Source organism: Podarcis muralis, chromosome 8 (genome assembly GCF_964188315.1).
Source record: "Podarcis muralis chromosome 8, rPodMur119.hap1.1, whole genome shotgun sequence".
NCBI lineage: Eukaryota > Metazoa > Chordata > Lepidosauria > Squamata > Lacertidae > Podarcis > Podarcis muralis.
In genome coordinates, this window is record NC_135662.1 from 86343634 (window position 1) to 86366033 (window position 22400).

Consider the following 22400-nt stretch of genomic DNA (forward strand, 5'->3'; position numbering starts at 1 on the left):
CTCCCCATCTGCAACAACATTAGACAGTAGACAATGTTGTTCAGAGAAAGTGATAGGAGCTGAAAGAAAGCTTGTTCAAATAAAGTTCTTTGTTTTATAATAATGTGCGGGCGGGGGAGTTTGGTTTTTGTTATTATTATGCTATATATGTGTGCGTGTGTGTTTACAGTATACTGCGAACCGCTCTGCGATCTTTGGATGAAGTGCGGTATACAAATTTAACAATAATAGTAATAATTTTTTAAAGACACATTTCCGCCCCCACCCTTGGGACCTTTGCTGCCACTTCCTCTTTCTCCAAGTCGCAGAGAACGAGAGAGAAAAATAGCGCCGAAAGGATCTTGGAAGTTGTTTCTCCGAGCTCACATGCCCCCTTCTACCCTATTTTCCTATCTCTGCGCTCTCCTGGTTTCCAACCAACCGCCTTCTTCTCCCGCTGCTGCGGGCGAGGGAGCCGAGGGGGCGTGGCTGCGTCTCACGTGCGACGTCGCCGCCGCGGTGGGCGTGGCCCTGTTTCCTGGGAGGCGGGCCGGCGCGCGGGGCAGCCACTGTGACGGAGGGCGGAGCCCGGCTGAGGCGGAGCTCGGCAGGCGCGGCTGCCCGGCCGTTGAGAGGTCCCGTCGGGTGGGCGTCGAGCGCCGTTGCTGTCAGGAGCCGCTCGCCCGCCTCGCTCGCCCGCTCGCCCGCTCGCTCCTTGACTGACTGACTGACTGCCTGCGCCGGGGGAGGAGAGCCCAGCTGCCCCCGTCCTGGTCGCGGCGGCGAGGGGCGGACTTCGCGCCCCGCCATGGAGGGCGCCGGCGGCGGCGGCGGGGGACCCTCGCGCGGGACCGGCCGCGAGAGGAAGAAGAGCAAGGTCCCCGCCGACGAGGCCCCCGCGACGGCCGCGCCTGGAGGAGACCCCGGAGGAGGAGGCGGCGGGAAGTCCCGCAAATTCGTGAGTGTCTCCTGAGGGGCCGGGAGGGAGGGGAGGGGGAAGGACCTGCCGGGGCCGCACCTGCCCGCCCGGCGGCGTTTCGGAGCCCGCGGCCGCCGCCGCCTCGTCCTCTGCCTCGTCCGGGGAAAGGCGGGCAGAAGCGGCCCCCGCCTCCGTCTCCCTCCCCGCGCAGGTGTCCCGCCGGCGGCGTCTCCCTCGGGCAGCGGGTGGAGAGGGGGGGGGGCTTTGGCGGCCCCGGATGCCGGATCTGACCCTCTCAGCCCGGCCGGAGCTGGCGGTGCCCGGCAGAAGTTCTCCCTTCCTTCCCTCCGCACGTGCAGGGCTCCCTGCCTGACCCCTCGACCCCTCGCCCCGCTCCCTTGCCTTTGGGTGCGCGCAGGCGTGCGTGAGAATTAATGGGAAAACAAGAGTGGTCTATCAAAGAACAGGAGGAATAAGAAAGGCGTCGCTTCTTTACTATTACAAAGCCATGACTGTAAAACACACGGCAAGTTTTGAAACCAGAATAGAATAGACTGAGACAGATTTTTTTTCTATAGAAAAAAACAAACCCTCATGTAGGTTTTCTTAAACGTCTGGGTAGTCTTGCTTCTAAATAGGAAGGTCTTCAGCAGGTACCCAAAAGAACACAGTGAAAGGCACCTAACCGACACCATTAAGCAAGATTTAGGTGCCATTAGTTTCTGCTTGTGTAGAGGGCTTGGATCAGGAAGAGGGCAAGCTTGATTTTGGATGGTGGGGTTGAGCCAAGTTTTTCCATATAGAAGAGACTCCAGTTTCTGATCTCTCCCTCTCCAGTTAAAAGGACCTTGGAGGAGGGAGGGCAGGAGGCTGTGAAAGACCCTCTGCTTTTTAGGCCCTCAGAGCAGCTGCTAATAGGAGGGAAATGCTGGGGTTTTGCCACTACAGGTGAAATTGAAAATAAATGCCCCTCTCCTCCCCACCCTGTTTCCTCCTCCTCTGCCGGGTGCCAGGTGAGCAGTGGCAGATGCGTGGCTACCTCGCCTCATGGGTGGGCTTGCCCTGTGTCCAGGGCCATTATAACATCTGAACAGATAAGCCAGTGAGATGACAAGGGACAGAAGGTAGAACAAGGAGCAATACTCTTGTAAAAAAACAACAACAGTAGCATGCTTGAAATTTACTTGGGGAATGGAAAGACTTTCAACTAAAAGTGTTCAAGCTCTTTGCTCAGTCATTGGTATCAAGTGAGCAGACTCATTGCACTGTAGGCAGGATCCTATCATTCTCCCCAGTAAGAGAGATGCTGGGGTTTTTGGTTGGTGTAGCAAGCTAATGTCTGTGGTGTTAGGTATTTTGAACCAGTATTAAGTAGACTCAAGTGACTGAATTTGTGCTTGGTGACTTGAATGTCATGTGGCTCCACATGAGCTACATTTACAGTAAGCTCTGCAACTTTCTGTTTCTCTAGTTTCAGGGCAAATTCTTTGCTTAATAACTGTCTTTTACCTGTTAGAGCCTGGGATGCTTAAGGCCGCAGTGCAGCACACACATATAGTTTTATTAAATGGGAAGCCTGAAATTTAGGACCCCCTCCAATCTGATGCCAAAGTTCTGTACTTGTTTTGTACCGCAAGTGACATGTTTTGTACCACCCCCCAAGCTGAGTAATTGATACTCCAACTGGGGGCCACAAGTACCTCCCCCAACCCAGTATTGTCTGATTCACTCCAAACAAGTGCCACAAGCTCACACCTATCTGTGTGAAAGCCCCATTGAGTACAGTGGGATTTGCTTCTGAGTAAAAGCTGCTCTGTAAATGTGCCAATAGGGAGAGAATTGGAATAGTAGTCTCTATGAGATCACAAAGCTGTGCAGAAAGCATTCGGGGGGGGGGGGGTGATTCCGCTGTGTATAAATCCAGTTGGTTTGTTGTGGTAGGTTCTTCAGGACTGCAGAGCAAGAGAAAAGGGTTAAACACACCTCGCTGCACGTTGCTGTCCTGAACTTGATTTCCTCTCCTCTCCCTTTACAGTTGTGAAAAAGATTCTGGTAACTTGAACTAGCCTCAGTGTAGTTTGGCCCTGAGGCAAAGGTGTACACACACACACAGGCTTGATTGCAGAAATAGGAGACTTGTAATTCCTTTTTTGCTGAACTAACAGATACACTTTTAAAATTGTATATCGTTGTAGATCAATTTAGTATAACTTTGTGAAAGAATGTCAGAGAAAGCTATCACTCACTGCTTCCTTTGAAGAAGTATGGCTAAGCTGGTTTTCGCTTCTCATTTGGTCTATTCTTGAAGAGTTTTGTCACTTCCCCTGTGTTTCGGGGGGGGGGGGAATCAAGATTTGATAGTGTTTTGTGCATGTACAGACTTGTGTTTGGTTGAAAACAGTTTTAGAAGTATAATTTATGCGTTCAGCAGAGGAGTATTTCTTTTACAAAGCAGCAAAAGGTGGGCAGGAATTTGAGTCAAGTGTGGAAAGCTTCACTAACTTTGGGTATGTCCTGTACTCCTGAGAGGAGTCTTGGTTCAGAAAGACCTCTTGTTCATTCGTCTTACTTCTATACCACCCTTCCTCCCATACTGGCTCCGGGTAGTCGGCAGTCCCAATCAAATCAAACACAATTAATTACAAAAAGGGAGGGAAAATCTTTGAACCTCTAAAAACTTCATAGCAAAAAATACTTTATCAACCAAGTAAGTTCTATAATCCAGCGGACAAGAAAATAATAATCAACATTAACTTGCATACTCCAAATAACCTTCGTCCTGCAAAAGTATGAGCAAACTGATATGTGTTCAGGCTGAAAGGTATGTCAACAAGGAGGACAAACATACTTCCATGGGAAGAGAATTCCACAAATGGAGTGCTGCCACAGAGAAGACCCTGTCTTGCACCATGCATAATGGGTCGTGCCTGTATATGTTCAGTATTAAAAAGGTAAAGGTAAAGGTACCCCTGCCCGTACGGGCCAGTCTTGACAGACTCTAGGGTTGTGCGCCCATCTCACTCAAGAGGCCGGGGGCCAGCGCTGTCCGGAGACACTTCCGGGTCACGTGGCCAGCGTGACATTGCTGCTCTGGCAAGCCAGAGCCGCACACACGGAAACGCCGTTTACCTTCCCGCTAGTAAGCGGTCCCTATTTATCTACTTGCACCCGGGGGTGCTTTCGAACTGCTAGGTTGGCAGGCGCTGGGACCGAGCAGCGGGAGCGCACCCCGCCGCGGGGATTCGAACCGCCAACCTTTCGATCGGCAAGCCCTAGGCGCTGAGGCTTTTACCCACAGCGCCACCCGTGTCCCGTATGTTCAGTATTAATGCCGTGCAAAAGCCTCCGATTACTGTGTTGCAACAGGCATGGTTTTAGATATTGTAGTTAGGGAAGTGTTAGGATTGTCGCTTTTTAACCTGTTAACTAGTGATGTGGATATGTAGCTTGTGGATGTAGCTTTGAGAGGTAAACTACCAGTTTCCGGGATTCTTTAGGGGAAGCCTTAAATGAATGGTGTGGATTTGACCTTGGTGCAACTGTTCAGCAGGTGATATTAAGCCCGTTGCTGGAAACTGGCAAGTTGAATTCCCATTTCTTTATAATGATAGAAATAATATTCCTCACTTGCCTAGATTATAAGCAGTTTTATAGCAGAGGGTGTCTCAGTTAGGAAACAGTTAAGAATTTGATGAAAATATCAAAGTGGAATATAAATATTGACCTGACTATTTATGTTAAAGTTTATGCTTTTTATAGGTTTTTTAACTGGGGTGTTTAACTTCCGGTGGTGACTTCTCTTGCTGTCTTTTGTGAATGTGCATAGAGAGCAGCCATAAAATGTATGCTAATGGGCATCTTTTTAATGTGCTTAGGCTCCAGTTTCAAATGTACAAACATAGTTCGGATAGCTTGACGTATTAAAATTTACAGTCACATGGAAAGATGTCAAGTATTTATTTCCTATGTGTAATGAGACCATTCTGTAAGGATCTGTTTAAGCACTTTTAGTTGCAGATTGACTTGCATTTGGACTGTTTTGTCCTATTCTTGGATAATTTAACAAAAGTTTATATCTGAGGGAAAGGAAGTAAAAGTTCACAATTACATCCGGTTTTTCTCTTTCAGCAATATATTTACAAATTAGGAGAACAACAGAAGCAGTAAACTTTAGAGTTTTCATTTCTAAAAACAATGAAACTAAATTATCAGGTTGTGTGTATTAACTTGGGATATTCAAGATAACCCACATTTAAGAAGAGAAAACTTCAGAATGATGCTAATGGATGTGCATTGGAACAGTCCATCAAATTATACTTTATCTCTAGATGCTTTTGAAATCGATTAGATAAAATGTGTGCATGTCCCAAATGCCTTTATTGTACTTGTTACTATTTTTAAGGGCAGAGCAATTGACTAGGTGATCTTTTGAAGGTTGTGTGCTTTGATGCTTGCATTCATCTGAAAATAGAGTAAGCTCAGAAGAAGATGAAAGAACTCTTTGGTAATGTGTAGGAGAAAGCTACACGGTGGGGTTTGGTTTTTTTTGGCCATCTTTACAATTATTAAACTTTCACTTCTTTCTTAGTTCAGGGTGACCTATGTGGGGCTTTCCCCCTTTTACCTTCACTATAAAGTAGGTTAAAGGTAAAGGTAAAGGTACCCCTGCCCGTACGGGCCAGTCTTGCCAGACTCTAGGGTTGTGCGCTCATCTCACTCTATAGGCCGGGAGCCAGTGCTGTCCGCAGACACTTCCGGGTCACGTGGCCAGCGTGACAACGCTGCTCTGGCAAGCCAGCGCAGCACACGGAACACCGTTTACCTTCCCGCTAGTAAGCGGTCCCTATTTATCTACTTGCACCCGAAGGTGCTTTCGAACTGCTAGGTTGGCAGGCGCTGGGACCGAACGACAGGAGCGCACCCCGCCGCAGGGATTCGAACCGCCGACCTTTCGATCGGCAAGTCCTAGGTGCTGAGGCTTTAACCCACAGCGCCACCTGCGTCATAAAGTAGGTTAGGTAAAGGTAAAGGGACCCCTGACCATTAGGTCCAGTTGCGGATGACTCTGGGGTTGCAGCTCTCATCTCTCTTTACTGGCCGAGGGAGCCAACGTACAGCTTCTGGGTCATGTGGCCAGCATGACTAAGCCGCTTCTGGCGAACCAGAGCAGCGCACGGAAACACCATTTACCTTCCTGCCGGAGCGGTACCTGTTTATCTACTTGGACTTTGACATGCTTTTGAACTGCTAGGTTGGCAGGAGCAGGGACTGAGCAACGGGAGCTCACCCCGTCGCGGGGATTCAAACCGCCGACCTTCTGATCGGCAAGTCCTAGGCTCCGTGGTTTAACCCACAGCGCCACCTGCGTTAGGTGAGGAGAAAACGTCTGGCTTAATGTGGTTTACCGGTCAGCAGTGATTAGAACCCAGACCTTTCCACTTAAAAGCCAACCACCCTATTCACTGCATCACACCTGCCCTCAGTGTGTGTGTGTGTGTGTGTGTGTGTTGGATTTGATTTAAATCACTAGTCAGTAAGACTTGATTTAAATCATTATTTTTTTTACAAAAAGACTCACTCTTGCTGGTATAATCTTAATACAACCAGATGAAGGTTTCATTTTTGGAATAATAAATTTTCAGAGTAGTTTTTACAGTTATATCAAAAATTACTGATTTGGTTATATTATTAGAAATATATAGACAGATAATTATGAAATTATAGTGAAGTTTAAGAAGTTAACTGTTTATATTTGGACAATTTTTCTGCTGTACAGTGGTACCTCAGGTTGAGAACTTAATTCATTCAGGAGATCTATTCTTAACCTGAAACTGTTCTTAACCTGAAGACCACTTTAGCTAATGGGGCCTCACACTGCCGCCGCACGATTTCTGTTCTCATCCTGAAGCAAAGTTCTTAACCCGAAGTACTATTTCTGGGTTAGCGGAGTCTGTAACTTGAAGTGTCTGTAACCCGAGGTACCACTGTACTTTATTGGAAGGAGAAAAATAATCATATCCTTAATAACAATTTAAACCTTTTATTTAACTAAAGCAATAACATAGCATATGTATCCATGTTTGTTGACTGATGTGGTTAAACAATTTTTTTAAAAAAAATCTTAGACTGAGTTTTAGCACACATGAAAAACTTAAAACAAATTCCTATTTCCTGATGGACTATAATGTAACTTTGGACTATAATGTAACTTAAATAGAAAACTATCTCTAGAAAGATTTTTCCTCCAAAAGTATTTTATTTCAAAAATCTGATTTAAATAAATAAAATCTGATTTTTTTATTTTTCTTAAAAAAAAATCATCGATTTTTATCCACCCTGATTTATATGTCCTGTACACCATGAAAATGCCTGGCTGTGCTTATCCATAGTGCCGTTGGGGGTTAACGCAGATAAAGGGGTCAAGTGTAGGAGTTACCACAGACTGACCTGTCTTATCATATTACATCCTTTAACATTTGAAGAGTATCATCTCTTCAGCCTATTATAAACAGACATCAATGGCTGCAGAATACTTGCAGTGATCATCAACAAGTGGAAAAAATGGCACAAGAGTCTTTCTGCCTCTCTGTGTTGAACTTCTACCACACACACAATTGAGGACTGAAATTGATAAGACTTCTATATTAAAAGTGCATATTTCATTACTGGTCACTTCAGTAAAAATGTAAAGCTCTGCAAGCAGAAAAGAGCCTCTTATCCTTGTCAGATGTAAAATATTTCTTCTGTGAGTTACCCTAGTTGCTGCAAACTGAGTATTAATAATAGTCACAGTAATATTTTCAAAATACTGATGATATTGTCAACAAAAACAAAGCTTTTGACTGTCTATACATTGGGCCTAAGTCACTAGTAGCGTTTGATGAAATAAATTACAGTGGAACCTCGGAGGTCAAATGCAATCCGTTCTGGAATGACGTTTGACTTCTGAAACGTTCGAATTCTGAAGCGCGGCTTCCGGTTGGCTGACAGCTAGGCTTTTTGCAGATCGGAAGCCCTGTTGGACGTTCAGGTTCCAAGGAACTTTCGAAAACTGGAACACTTACTTCCGGATTGTCGACGTCTGGGAGCCGAAGCATTCGGGAACGGAGTGGTTTGAGAACCAAGGTTGCACTGTATTATCTTATCTTTCTGAGATGTTGCCATGCTGTTAAGGGGAAAGGCTTAAATGAAACTTTGTTTAGAATGCACTGGGGCCCTGTTGATAGGTTTTATATTATTGCTCTTTGCTAAGTGCTTTAATTCCGTTGGAGCCACACCTAAGAATGAGAGGAGGGAAAGCCTGTTTATACCTGATGGTTCTGAAAGGAGTGTTTGCTTCTGAGGCTAGAAGGGGTGGTCGTGGACAGCCAGGTACATTTGCCCCAGGCCTTGGAGGGCTAAGCTGCTCAGGACCCCCCACCAAGGGCATGCTGCACTTATCCTGTCATGCCAAGAGCAAGACTCCTGTCCCAGGCCTCAGACAAGCTCTGCACAGGCCTGCTAGGAGGTATATGTAGTCCTCATAATTGTCTCACAAAGATATCTATCTCCAAGTGACCAGCCCTAACCCAGTTTACATTGCCTTAGAGTATTTGAGAGACTCACTAAGCAGTTCTTGGAGAGTGTTATCTCTGCATTAAAACTGTGCTTGCATGTCAGGTAAGTAAAACTGCACATGATTGGGGCAGCAGTTGCTGTGATCGAACATTCTGGGGCTAATGAGCAACTGGGATTTCTTAATTCTTCCTTTTATAGAGTTAGTTAATATAGCCACAATGGAAGGATATTCTGCTTTTATTTTAATAGGGTTTTTAGAGTGCCCAACTAGATGAGACAAAGCAGCTAAATTTGTTTATTCACACATCTGTCTCAATCACATATAAAGTTGGGTGGTGGTGCTTTACACTTCTGATATCTGAGCTGAACTAGGGAGAATAATTTGTGGGGTGATGGAGTGCTTGGGATGGTAAAGGTAAGGTAAAGGTAAAAGCCCCCTGGATGGTTAAGTCCAGTGAAAGGCAACTATGGGGTGTGGCGCTCATCCCACTTTCAGGCTGAAGGAGCCAGCGTTTGTCTGCAGAAAGCTTTTTGGCTCATGTGGCCAGCATGACTAAACAGCTTTTGGTGCAACAGGACACAGTGATGGAAGCCAGAGCGCACAGAAATGCCTCTTACCTTCCCGCTGAACCAGTACCTATTTATCTACTTGCACTGGTGTGATGTCGAACTTCTAGATTGGCAGGAGTTGGGACAGAGCAACGGGAGCTCACCCCGTTGCATGGATTCAAACTGCTGACCTTCCATTCGGCAAGCCCAAGAGGCTCAGTGGTTTAGACCACAGTGCCACCCGTGTCCTGCTTGGGATGATAAGGCTGGAAGAGGGAGGGTACAGCTGCTTTTTATCCATGTGCCAAAACCTTATGAGTGAGACAGGCATGTGAGCAGCAAACTTGGCTTTTTGCTGGTTGATCCTGGGTACGATTGCAAATAAGGTTTCTTCCTTCACACATTTGATCCAGTAATTGCCTGCTCCTAATTATTGAGTTGCAGTGTTTGGAAACATGTCTCTTCCTTAGCCCTGCAGCAGCTGTCTCTTCAGATGTGATGAACTGTGGTGGATCTGGAGATGAGAGCTGTCCAGGGATCACTAGCAAGAGAAGCATTGATGAGGGATGAGCCTTTCCCTTGGCACAATAGATCATAGGCAGGCAAAGTAAGGCCCAGGGACCAGATCTGGCCCAATCGCCGCCTTGATCCGGCCCGCGGACGGTCCTGGAATCAGCATGTTTTTACATGAGTAGAATGTGCCCTTTTATTTAAAATGCATCTCTGGGTTATTTGTGGGGCATAGGAATTTGTTCGTTATATATATGAATGAATATGTGTGTGTGTGTGTGTGTGTGTGTGTGTGTATATGTGTGTGTGTGTGTGTGTGTGTGTGTGTGTGTATATATATATATATATATATATATATATATATATCCGTGTGATGCAATCAAATTTTGATTCTCCAAGTGTGGCTCAGGGAAAAGTCTGAGAGTCCCTGCATTGAATGATTATCTCTTGCTTATTTTCTGTGGTGAGGTGCTGCTTCATTGTGAGTGTACTGGCAGGTTTAGGTCTCCTTTGTTTGAAGGTAGAGGAGATGGAGAGCAGGGAAACCTGTCATCCAGCTAGGAGCTCAGAGCCTGGGCAGTAGCTCCTACAGTTGCGGAGTCCAGCTGGATCAAGCAGGACTGGTGGGCAGGCTGGAGAACAAACTTGGCAGCAACTGCAGTGGCTGCAATTGGCAGGGAGCAGTGAAGTGGAAATGAAGAAAAGCAGCGTAATGGTTCCTTTCAGCAATGAGTTGGCCTGACTGAGGGAGTGTGTGAGGCCTAGAAAGGTTTGGAGGCATGGAACCTTTCCCCCTCATATACAACACCTGTATTTGGGTGTGAGAGAGGGAGAAGCAGCCGCCCAATCACAGCCATGCTGAATTTGTTTTATATTCTGATTAAAACATATGGATTTGAGGTGGGTACAGTGCTTGCCCTCCAGACCATGATTGTGAACCATCTTCAAATTGTGGTTTGCAGTCCTGATCTGGAGAGCACATGCAATTAATTGCCAGTTTTGACAAAATAGCTTGCAGTTTGTACTGAAAGGGGAGCAACTACAGTACAGTGGTACCTCGGGTTAAGAACTTAATTCGTTCTGGAGGTCCGTTCTTAACCTGAAACTGTTCTTAACCTGAAGCACCACTTTATCTAATGGGGCCTCCTGCTGCTGCCGTGCTGCCGGAGCACAATTTCTGTTCTCATCCTGAAGCAAAGTTCTTAACCTGAGGTACTATTTCTGGGTTAGCAGAGTCTGTAACCTGAAGCGCCTGTAACCCGAGGTACCACTGTAATTGAAGAGGACCATGTGAGAAGGCAGGAGCAGGGGAATTGATGAGCAAAAGGCTTGTTTCCATAGTATGAAATATTTGGGGTTCCAACTGAACCAAGTTAGCATGTATGATAACTACTGGATAGTTCAGTATTGTTTAATTCAGTCTTCAGATTATTATATGCCTTTAATGCTGTGATGTGGTAGGCTTCAAGCACGTTGGTTTTTTTCTTTCTTACGGGGGGCTGGAAGAAGCTGGAAAGTAGGCTTGTTGCTTGTGTCTGGAATCCTTCTGCTGCCATTTTCTAAATAGACATTACAGTGGTGCCTCGCACAACGAAATTAATTTGTTCCGTGAGTTTTGTCATCTTGCGATTTTTTTCGTCTTGCGAAGCACGGTGTCGGAAAAGTTTTGGAAAAGCTTCAGAAATCACCAAAGTCTTTAAAAACCTCAAAAAAAAGGCTACCACACCGCATTCTATGAGTTGCTCCTCGAAGTCAAGTCGCAACTGTATTAACGGTGTTAAGAAAAAGGAAGCAAACTTGCAAGACGTTTCTGTCTTGCGAAGCAAGCCCATAGGGAAAATCGTCTTGCGAAGCAGCTCAAAAAACAAAAAACCCTTTCATCTTGCAAGTTTTCCGTCTTGCGAGGCATTCGTCTTGCGAGGTACCACTGTACATCTTTTGTCACATTTTTCTGTTATTGGGTCAGGGTGGCGCTGAGCCTCTTGGGCTTGCCGATCGGAAGGTCAGCGGTTTGAATACCCATGACGGGGAGAGCTCCCGTTGCTGTGTCCCAGCTCCTGCCAGCCTAGCAGTTTGAAAGCACACCAGTGCAAGTAGATAAAGAGGTACTGCTGCGGTGGGAAGGTAAATGGTGTTTCCATGCACTTTGGCACTCGTCACAGTGTTCTGTTGCACTAGAAGTGGTTTAGTCATGCTGGCCACATGATCCAGAAAGCTTTCTGTGAAAAAACACCAGCTCCCTTGGCCTGAAAGCGAGATGAGCGCTACAACCCTATAGTGGCCTTTGACTGGATTTAACCATCATTAGGTCCTTTACCTATTACCTATTACCTATATAGAGAAGATAGTTTGTAAGGCCTGTTAATATTAACATCTTGATTTTGCACTGCAGCACCTGTGGCTTCTATTTTTGGGGTGGTATTGAATGCTAGTCCTGCTGAGAGTAGACCCATTTACATTAATAGACATGGGCTACTTAGGTTTATTCATTTCAGTGGGTCTATGAGTAGAACCAAATTGAATACAACCCATAATTCTGATGTGTTTTTCCCGTTTCCTCTCCTTTTCCTAATAGGCAAAAACTAAGATATGGTCAGGTAACAGCTTTGTGCTCCAGTCCTTAACCCTGGATATTTTGTAGTAATTGTTTGGATATAATTTAAGTCATTTTAATTTTTTTAAAAACATCAAGTGGTACAAGTTAATCAAGATAAGCAGAATGGTCACGTTCATATAATTCAATCCTCACTTAAGCCAGGTCAGGTTTTACTCTCCCCTTCACACGAACAGCAAAATCAAACAAGGAGGTTGCTCTTAACCAAAGCATCCTGTTATAGGCATAGCAGGAAGTATGGTTAATGACTTCAAGACAAGCCTGCAATCAGAAGGCAAATTTAAGCCGTTACTAGGTGACTTGATTTCCAGTAAAGTGGATGGAAGGAAGTTCATGAGATGAAAACTTTGTCCCCTGAAAAGTCTTTCCATGGCACTGGGAGCCCCTCCTGAACAATTGGGATTGAGCAGGGGAAGCTTCTGGGGTGTGGGAGGGCAGTCACTGGAAATCAGATAACATTATCCCAAATGCGATGGATTCCACTCCTTTCCTAGCAGATCCCTGAACACCATCCTACACTGTTCTGGAGGGCCCTTTGGCAGCCAATGCATTTTGAAGTTCAGATCTGATAAACAAATAAGCATTGCGTATATTTCCAGTTTCCCCAAAACACCTTTTTAAAGGTGGTTGTTCCAACAGCTTTGACACTTCTGGAAATATTACATATAAGACCGTGATATGAGAGAGGCTTTCTTGATTCATTTGATTCCAAGTATCAGGAGAGGCGTGGTCTGGTGGTGGCACAAGGAATAGTCTGCTTGGCATCAAAGGGACTTCTGATTTGAACCTCACACATCTGACATCTGTAGTAGACTATAAAGTTTGCCATCTCTGTCAGTTTAAATTATAGCCAAGTAGCAAAAAAAAATTTTCATATACATTTTTATTAATTTTCCAACACAATTATACAATTTTATCCAGATTTTAACAAATTAATTCTTTTTGGACTTCCTTCAGCTTCTCTGGTAATGATCCATAATTATTCTTCAATACGCATTCCCTTCGTTGTATTGCCATTTGACTTCCCTCCCCTTTATATTTCTTTTTAACAGTACATCTTAAACTTTTACAGTGCTTTTTGAAACCCTACTAGCGTTGTTTGCACCTCACATACATTTTTCATATATTCTACAAACTTTCCCCAGTCTTCGATGAACTTTTGGTTTCGCACATATCTAATTTCCCCGGTTAGTTTATCCAGTTCCACATAGTCTGTCAGTTTCATTCTCCATTCTTGTATCGTCGGTATTACCTCTTGTTTCCATTTCTGGGCCACTAAAATTCTTGCTGCTGTAACTGCATACTGAAAAAGTTTACAATCCTTTCTTCTTATTTCTTTTCCTGTAATCCCTAAAAGAAAAGCTTCTGGTTTCTTTACAAAAGTATATTTTAACATCTTTTTCAACTCATTATATATCGCTTCCCAGAAACTCTTACATTCCAGCCAAGTAGCAAAATTGCTCCAAAAGCATCTCTGATCATTATTTAAATGTTTTAGACTTAATAGAAAAACTGGAAGAATGAGATATCAATACAGTCATACCTATCATTACGTTTGCTTCATCATACGTTTCTTCAGGTTGTGTCTCGTGGCGACCCGGAAGTACCAGAAAGGGTTATGTAATGGTTCTAGGGGTTGCTTGTGCGTAAATCTGCGCCACCCTTGGTTGGTTGCCTTAGTGAACCCTTTCTGTCTGGACAGCCACACGCCCGTGACTGTCTCAGTCGCTGGCAGAATCCGTTAGTGGGCGTTTCTTGAACTTCTTCCAGCATAAAAGTTCTTTGACGCCTAGTCTCCGCCTACTTTCCCTGCACGGAAGCCTTCTGAGCAGGGAGGGTGTGGGCATTGGAGGACCCGTGCTCTCCCCGCTGGTCCCCGGCGAGGAGTCTTGGAGCCACCTCGCCGATTCCCCCATCTGCCCCCCTTCTCCACTGGTGCTACGCTGATTTCCTTCCCCAGAAGACGTGCTGCTTCTCTCCCTCCCGGGACGCTCTCCGGCATCCCTCTGGAGCCCTCCCTCTCCCTCTGGCTCCGATGGCAGTTCCCTGACAGGTTACTTCTGGGTTTTGCCACTCTCGCATGCGCAGACGCGCAAAATGACGTCACGTGCATGTGCAGAAGCGGTGAATCGCGACCTGCGGGTGCACAGACGCAGGTTGCGTTCATTTCAGGTTGCGAACGGGACTCCGGAACGGATCCTGTTCGCAACCATAGGTACCACTGTAATTTCATTGGGAAATGTTTCATTGATGGCTTGGGAGACTTCTCTATCTATAATGCTTCTGCCAGTTTTATTGGAAACATTTAACTAGGTCCCTTCTGGTATGCACTGCCCCCCCCCCCCAATTTAAAAGGCCACGGATTGTTTAATTAGCCGAAGGCCTGGAAGAAGAAGAGTGTTTTTGTCTGGTGCCTAAAGGTGCCAGGCAAGCCTCCTTGAGGAGAGTATTCCACACTGAAACATTTCTTAAATAAACCAGCTACATATATATTTTTATGTTTGTAATTTAGTAATGTTCAGTTTAATAAGTATATATTACAAATATTAGGGACGCGGGTGGCGCTGTGGGTAAAAGCCTCAGCGCCTAGGGCTTGCCGATCGAAAGGTCGGCGGTTCAAATCCCCGCGACGGGGTGCGCTTCTGTCGTTTGGTCCCAGCGCCTGCCAACCTAGCAGTTCGAAAGCACCTTCGGGTGCAAGTAGATAAATAGGGACCGCTTACTAGTGGGAAGGTAAACGGCGTTTCCGTGTGCTGTGCTGGCTCGCCAGATGCAGCTTGTCACGCTGGCCACGTGACCCGGAAGTGTCTCCGGACAGCGCTGGCCCCCGGCCTCTTGAGTGAGATGGGCGCACAACCCCAGAGTCTGTCAAGACTGGCCCGAACGGGCAGGGGTACCTTTACCTTTACTATTACAAATATTGCAGCCCCCGCTCACAGATGACTGAGATGTTGTCAGAAATGTTACATGCTTAATCCAGAGTGTCACAACAACAACTAAATGGGAGCAGTTTCTTAATAACATTTACACATTCATTCAGCCCTTCTAAGTTTTCAAAGTGCTTCTCATGGATTATCATCTAGCTGCAATTTTTACAATAACGGCGTGTCCTAAGTTCATATTATCTCCCATATGCCATATGGAGAGGCTGGGAGAGAATAATTTGCCAAAAGCTACTTAGTGAGTTCATGGCAAAGGCAAGATTTGATTTTTATCCACAATGGTGCACCAGCTCCTACAATTATCTACACATTACCCACAAGAAATCAGCATCCTATTACTGTATAGTGATAGCTCCGGTTGCAGATGGGATCCACTCCGGAGGTCCGGTCGGATCCTGAGGTTTCTGCAACCTGAGGACCGCTTCTGCACATGTGCGCACGGTGAAACCCGGTCAAATACTTCCGGGTTTGCCGCTTTCGCACCCTGAAGTTTACGTAACCAGAGGGTTACGTAATCGGAGGTACTACTGTATTTTTTCATGGAGTTTCAGTTTAAAAATAAAAATAATAAACTGGGTTGTTTTAAACCAAACCACTGTGCACATGGAACGACTTCTGTGGTGCAATGGAACATGCCTTCCTCCCCCAGAGGAACACCCAGATCAGATTTAGGGAAGTGGGGGCTGCACAGCAAACCACGTTTCATTGTGCCTGCAGAAGCCACCCCATGCACACAGTGATTTAACTGGATGCAACCCATTGTTCAGTTAGTAATACACATAGATATTATGATGATGATGACTTTGCTTGTTTCAACTTGTATATATTATGCATTTAGTATATTACTAATTGAAATGACTAAAGCACTGCACACATGGAATGACATTTTCTAGGGAAACCTGCCTAAACTTTTTTGGGGTGACTTTCCCTAGTATGCTTGCGTGCATATATTATGTAAGAACATAGTCCTTTCATTACATCAAGTATGAGTTTTTCCCCTCATCAAAATATTTTAGTTCAAATATTTTAGGCTATTGAGAAAGTTTTCTTGGCTATCATAAAAGCTTTCCTTTTAATTTAAAAGAAGTATTACAGGTATCTGCTGAAAAACTCATAAAACCAATATTCAAGTGTAGTAATAGGATAGCACTTGCTACTTCTTTTGTCTGGATTACTAAACAAGCAGCACTCCTAGGACCAAACACCTAGCCTTCCAAGCAATATCTGCACAACATAGCCTTTGTACAGCACAGCCATTGACTCCTCTTGCTTGTCGCTTGCCCCAGATTCTTCCAAACCTAGTGAAATAAATGCTTGAAAACATGCATGCACCCACATAATTAACATGTGAAACGACGGAGGTTTTGAATGATATATTAACATTATAGAGTCATCCTGGATATGTAAATCCATTTGTTTTATGAAGATCAAAACTGATTTCTGATATAACACTTAGGAGATTCCCAGTAAATATGAAACAGCTTCACTCCAATATTCCATAATATCTAACAGATGTTTTTTGTTGTTGTGTAAATTTTGTTCAACCAATGTATCATTTAAACATAATAATATGCAAACCTTTCCTTAAGGTTTATTTTATGGTGTCAAATTAGGTACAGTTTGCCAAAACCAACTCCATATGCTATTTGATACAAACCTTACAAAATCTATTTCCCGTTTCTCTTGATAAATCCTAGGTTTTTACCTAGATATTTCCTTAAAACTTGCCCAACAGCCCTTTTGAGGTGTTAAAATCAACAAATAAGAATCTGTTTTGTCTTGTAGCAGACCAAGCATTCTAAATAGTGTATCTGTTTCAGGTTCATTATGCCATATGCTAATTTTTATCATGCACCTTCCCTGTCTCAGGACCCTAGACCTAGATGTACATAATACAGCAAGTGTTTGTGACTGTGTGTGTGTGTGTGTGTGTGTAAGAGAGAGAGATTGAATTGCTGTATAGGTGCACACCCATTGCCTTTGCCTTGGCGGCATTCAGGAGTCACTGTTCAAATACCTCCGCCCCCCTAGGGAGTTTTAAAGTGGAACTCTCTGTACAGTTTCTGAAAAGTCTGGCATGTGGAGATTCATGGCCTTCAGCTTTCTCTTCCTTTCTACAGAGTGAATGCTCCTCATTGGGTCTCCTGTGAGAGAGAGACTACTCCTAGGTGTTGAAGGACAGCTTTCCAAATATAGCTTTATCAAGCCACATGGGAGAGACTTGAGAACGTTTACTTTGAATTAAAGATTTCATCCTTATATTTATGTGATGTGCTTTGCACCCGGCAGGGGTCCTGAGAAGTGGGAGCAGAATGCTATTCTGATGTGTAGATGTTTTATCTTGACTATGTAGTACATTGCCCTGAGCTCCACTTATATAATAAAAATTGAAGAATGTCATCATGCTGCATTTGCTGGACCATACACAGGTTCTGCTGCATACTATAGCATGATAGGCAGCCTAGGTGAGCTGTGGACAGGCTGCAACAGCCCCCCAGATTCACTGGATCTTCAGCCTTCCAGATCTGCGATTCAGATCCCCAGGCTGGCATGCATTGCTGCTGGTCATCTTCCTCCTCTCCACTCACCTTGGGGATCTGCTGCTTCTGCTGCCACTACCTGGCCTTCAGCAGGAGGGGGAACTTGGGAACAAGGAAGTTAGTCACAAGTGGTGGCCAGTCGGCCTTGTAATTTTTTCATGCAGCCACCAGTTCCCAGGCTGGCTTGCTACAGCTTCTGACTGCTTTCCTCTTTCCCATGCTCCTCCTCCTGCCAGATCATTGTAATGGTGGACTGGTGAGGGCGTGAGAAGCTCTAAGCCTTTTATGATCCTCCCTGCCCTCCTCCCTTGTACCGCCAACATGAGGGAGAGGCAAAGGAGAAGCAGGATCGGTAAAGACTATGAGGAGCTCCCAAGGGGAGCAAGGGTGGCTGCATCTAATATATAATATATTTCATGTTCTTATTGCAATCTTAGGTTTGGTAAAAGAATTTTACATAGTATTCATTTTCTGCCCCCCCCCCCAATTCAATGGGTGTTTCTCCCACTCCTGCTTCTTTCTTTAAAGAAGGAAGCTATAAGTTTGATAAGAAAACAACTATACTCTGTAGCTTTATGTTCTTGCCCTCTGTGGCTTTATGTTCTTGCCCTCTCTGCCAGCGCAAAGAGAAGCAGCACAAAGCAGCACTTCTCCGAGCGGAGAACTTGGCAGGTTGCATCTAAGAAGCACTTCAGTTCAACTCGAAAGTCAACAGGGTAGCTTAAGAGTCTCTCTTGCAATAATAATGATACCGCTGCAAGGTCACTGGAGCTTGTTTTTCCTTCCATGTGTTAATTTAGAGGTAGCAAATGTGGTGTCCTCAAGATGTTGGACAACAGCTCCCCTACTCCCTGACCATTTGCCCTGTTGACTGGGTCTGATTGGTGTCGGAATCCAGCAGCATCTAGGCATCCCATTGATTATCCCTGCATTAAGTAACCTGTAGGTAATTTTCGCCTTGCACCTTTTGACTTCCTGGCAAAGATCTAGCTGAGGATCTAGTTTATTTGTGAGAGGACTCATTTTAATCAATTGTCATTGGATTGTCTTCATTTTCTTTATCTCCTGTAAATGCATGGCAGGGACCATTGCATCTGTGCAACTGTTTGAAAAGGCTTTGCCTCTTCCTGAGTATTTGCTTCATCACTGCAGCTTGTTCCGTTAGTTGTCAGCTGAAGGGTGGGTAGCTTGTTTCCTGTGCTTCAAACCACAAGAGACTCTGTGCCTTACTCGGATATGTAGTCCTTAGGCAAGGGAGGCTGAGTTGCTCCACTCCTGCCAGATACACTTGCCAGAAGGCTGCCTCACACTGATCTCCTTCTCTTAAGTCGGGTGCGTTTAAAAAACTGAACACTCCAGTCAGCGGTGCCTTTGGATGTAGAGGTTCATGGTCAACCTAAGCTCTCCCCACCTCCCTTTGCCTGCCAGTACCTCCTTCAGAAAGAGTTGTGGTTGAGAAGGTAAACTGCTCTAGGCAGAGGTTAATTCCTCAGTTTCCACAAACTCATAGGAAGCAAAACACCCGGATTTGCAAATACGTTGGTTTAAAACCAGATCTCCAAAATGGCTATTTAGGATCAGCATATAAGGTCACAAAAGTGAGCCAAGCAGATTGTAAACAGCACAGCATTTTCCCCTTGTAGCAAATGGGAGTTGTTACCAAAAAAAGGGTTGTGAGTGTGTCTTGAAAAAGGAATTGGCAGTCCTCTGATCTCAAGGATGCACAAGAAATAACCTGAAAGGAGATGGCGAACACATTTCAAGAATAATTCTTCGAACTGTTTTGGGTTTTGTGCTTGTTTACTTTCTCTTTACTTAAATGAGGATGGAATAAGTATTAAGTATTTTTAAAAAAATACTTAATGCAAAATGTAAATGTAGCTATTATCACTTCAGATAGTTGAATCACATAGCATCAACATTGTCAAACGAATTAGCTTGCTGAAAAATAAAATACACTATGCTTACACCTTCATTAGGTAGGACCAATGAAAATGTTGCAAACCATGAGCAGGTCTTCTAGTTCTCAAGACCTCTTCCTCAGGCTGGATCTTAAGCAGAATTGGGGGGGGGGGGGGGGAGGAGAGAAAAGAGCTGGCCATGATCTTGTTGCTCCTGAAGCCTGTGGTTTGTAACAGTATTAAAGTGGAATGCAGGATGAGTTATGCAGATATAATTGGATTAGCCTCATTAGGTACAAGACAGACTGCAGGATTCACCCAGGGTGACTGGGACAAAGGCAAAATAATGGTGGTTCTCCCATTTTTGAAAATATAATATCTAGTTGTTACTGGGTTCTGTCTTCATCCCTAATTGAAGCACAAAGATCCCTTGTGAATCAGAGAACAGCATTGTATTTGTACTAGCAAAATTGGAGATTCATTTTGGTGGAGCACTATCACAGATTTAAATATCTGTGTTCAGCACTTTACTTTGGATATATACATATGAAAATGTTAAAGGTTTTGAACCTTGGGGATATATTTTATAAGGATTAAAATGTGAGGTCAAGTACCAAGAGGTCAAATGGGTTTGGTCATGGCTAGACAAGTGCTAATCCACAAGCGAGATTAAAATATACCTTTCCTTTGGAAACAAATGTAGGATTTTTGGGATTGTTCTGTCTTTACTTGAGTGCAGATATATGGGATCTGCAACAAAATGTTGCAGTGTACTCTCATGTCCTTACAGGAGTGCTGCTGTTCAGGGTCTTGCCAGCCTGCCATCTAACCTGCAGATTCCTCTGAGCATACTGATTCCTCCCATTTGTTTCTCAGTGGCCTCATTCTGGCTCTGAGTAAAATTGAGTTTAATACCACCCATATTAATTAGTGAAACATCTTTGTGTAAACAAATGATAAATTATCTTTTTTCTATTCTCCCTCATAAAAAGTTCAGAATTCTAGTAAAAGTTGATCCTGCCTATTTTGTGTCCAATCAAGCTGCTGTTTATGGCGCAGCTGCAGGTGGCTAGAAGATAAGTTGGCAATTCTTCCATCTCTGCCCCCAACTCCACTTTCTTTCTGTGAAACTCCAAATTGTGCTCACACCAACCACATCACCAAATTAGCTGGATATGGAATGAAGAAGTTAGTGGGACCTGTTTCCCTTTTAAACCACACCTGTCTTTTAAGCTGCTGGACTAATGCCAGGTGGGTGGTTTGCAGATTAACTTGCTGGTTGCTTCTCTGATTTTCACCTCTTGGCAGGTGCCAGGATTCTGCAGCCACTTCTCCATGTAGGCAGCCTTCAGTGCTTCCCACCCAGGGATGTCCTCTGTATTCTCCTAGCAGAATGTCTCTTCCAGCAAATGTAATGCGTAATGAAACACAACACCGTGGCATTTGTAACTGTGTTCTCCTTTAGACCCAGCAGAGTGTGCAGCATTAATCAGGTTCCTATTGCACGTATTGTACATGCATGCATGCGTACATATTCTCCACCCACCCACACCTCAGAATAAAACTTCTGCTAAAGTGGAATGTAGTCCAAAGAAGCTGATGCCACAAACATGTTCTAGCCTTTAAAATGCCTCAAGAGTATAAGCTTTGCAAAGCGCTCTCTCACTGAAAAGTACTGAGCTTGCCTCTATTCACTTTTAAAAGTTGCTGAGGAGCTCAGAGACTCAGCTGTATTCTAGAGCAAGTTTAAAATTCCTTTGCTTGGGGTGCCTGCCCTTGAACCTTCCGCTTGCTCACCCTCCTTCCTGCAGTAGGATCCCCCCTCCCTGCTTGCAGCTTAGGTTTTAAGCTTGCCTGTGATAATGTGGGCACACCCACACAGACGCTCACAGTTTCTGTGTCACAGGTCTAGTCAGCAAGTTCCCTTTGGCAGAAAGGACAGCACTCTCTCTCGCCTTGGGAGGAGACTTTGGCCAGGTTGCTGTAGAGACAAGTAAACAGCATTTCTTCATCACTGAGACACAGTTCCTTAAAATGAGACCAACGCCCTGCCTAAATATTCTGCCGGAAACCCCTTTTTGCCAGTGAGGAAGTGGTGGAAAGTGTATTATTCTAATTAATTAGGAAGTTGGACAGAGGTATTTTATTTGTTCTCTACTCAGACTTTTCAAGAAACACGCCAAGAGCACAAAATAGTGACTCAGTATTTGGGAACCTAAGGAAAGGAGGAGAGGGACTGAAAGCAAAGCTCTTGCAGTGTTCAAAACCCCTCAAGCGCCAGGGATCCCTCAACATTTTGCAACTGGCATGGGTCAAATTGCAACCATGTGGAGATCTCTACATGTCAAGTTGGTGACTGACAATCTCCATCTTGTTGGCCCCCTCCATTGAGCTGCCCCCCATCAAGTAAATAAATAAAAATACTTAACTAACTGACCAATTGCATCAAAGATATCTCGGTTCTGCCCTGCCCCTGCCCCCACATAAAGCCTGTTCCCCTAAAATAAATCCTGGCTGTGCCCGTGGCCCCCTCCAGCTTTCTTAAGCAGGTAAGCAGAGGTTTGTGACCAAGATGCCATCTGCCTTCTGGAAGATGATTTCCATTGTAATGATTTCCAGAGGTGTAACTGTGATAAGTCGGTTGTGGCACCGTACATGTATTAAACTTAACTAAAATTTAATGAAGGGACAGGGGTGGCGCTGTGGTCTAAACCACTGAGCCTAGGGCCTGTCGATCAGAAGTCCGGCGGTTTGAATCCCCACGACGGGGTGAGCTCCCATTGTTCGGTCCCCGCTCCTGCCAACCTAGCGGTTTGGAAGCACGTCAAAATGCAAGTAGATAAATAGGTACCACTCTGGTGGGAAGGTAAACGGCGTTTCCGTGTGCTG

The 22400-nt window shown here is 44.8% G+C and overlaps 1 protein-coding gene across 3 annotated transcripts in view; it reads left to right on the forward strand.

Moving 5' to 3' along the window:
• Positions 1 to 587: 587 nt before the first annotated feature.
• Positions 588 to 22400, forward strand: part of DIAPH1 (diaphanous related formin 1) — an 84668-nt gene continuing 62855 nt past the window's right edge. For 2 of the 3 annotated variants that reach the window (XM_077933468.1, XM_077933469.1), the window contains exon 1: positions 591 to 937. In XM_077933468.1, coding sequence (XP_077789594.1) covers positions 788 to 937 — 150 coding nt within the window. In that variant the 5' untranslated portion in view covers positions 591 to 787. Of the gene's footprint in view, positions 938 to 22400 lie in introns of all 3 variants that reach the window. The other variant, XM_077933470.1, reaches the window with a different exon arrangement.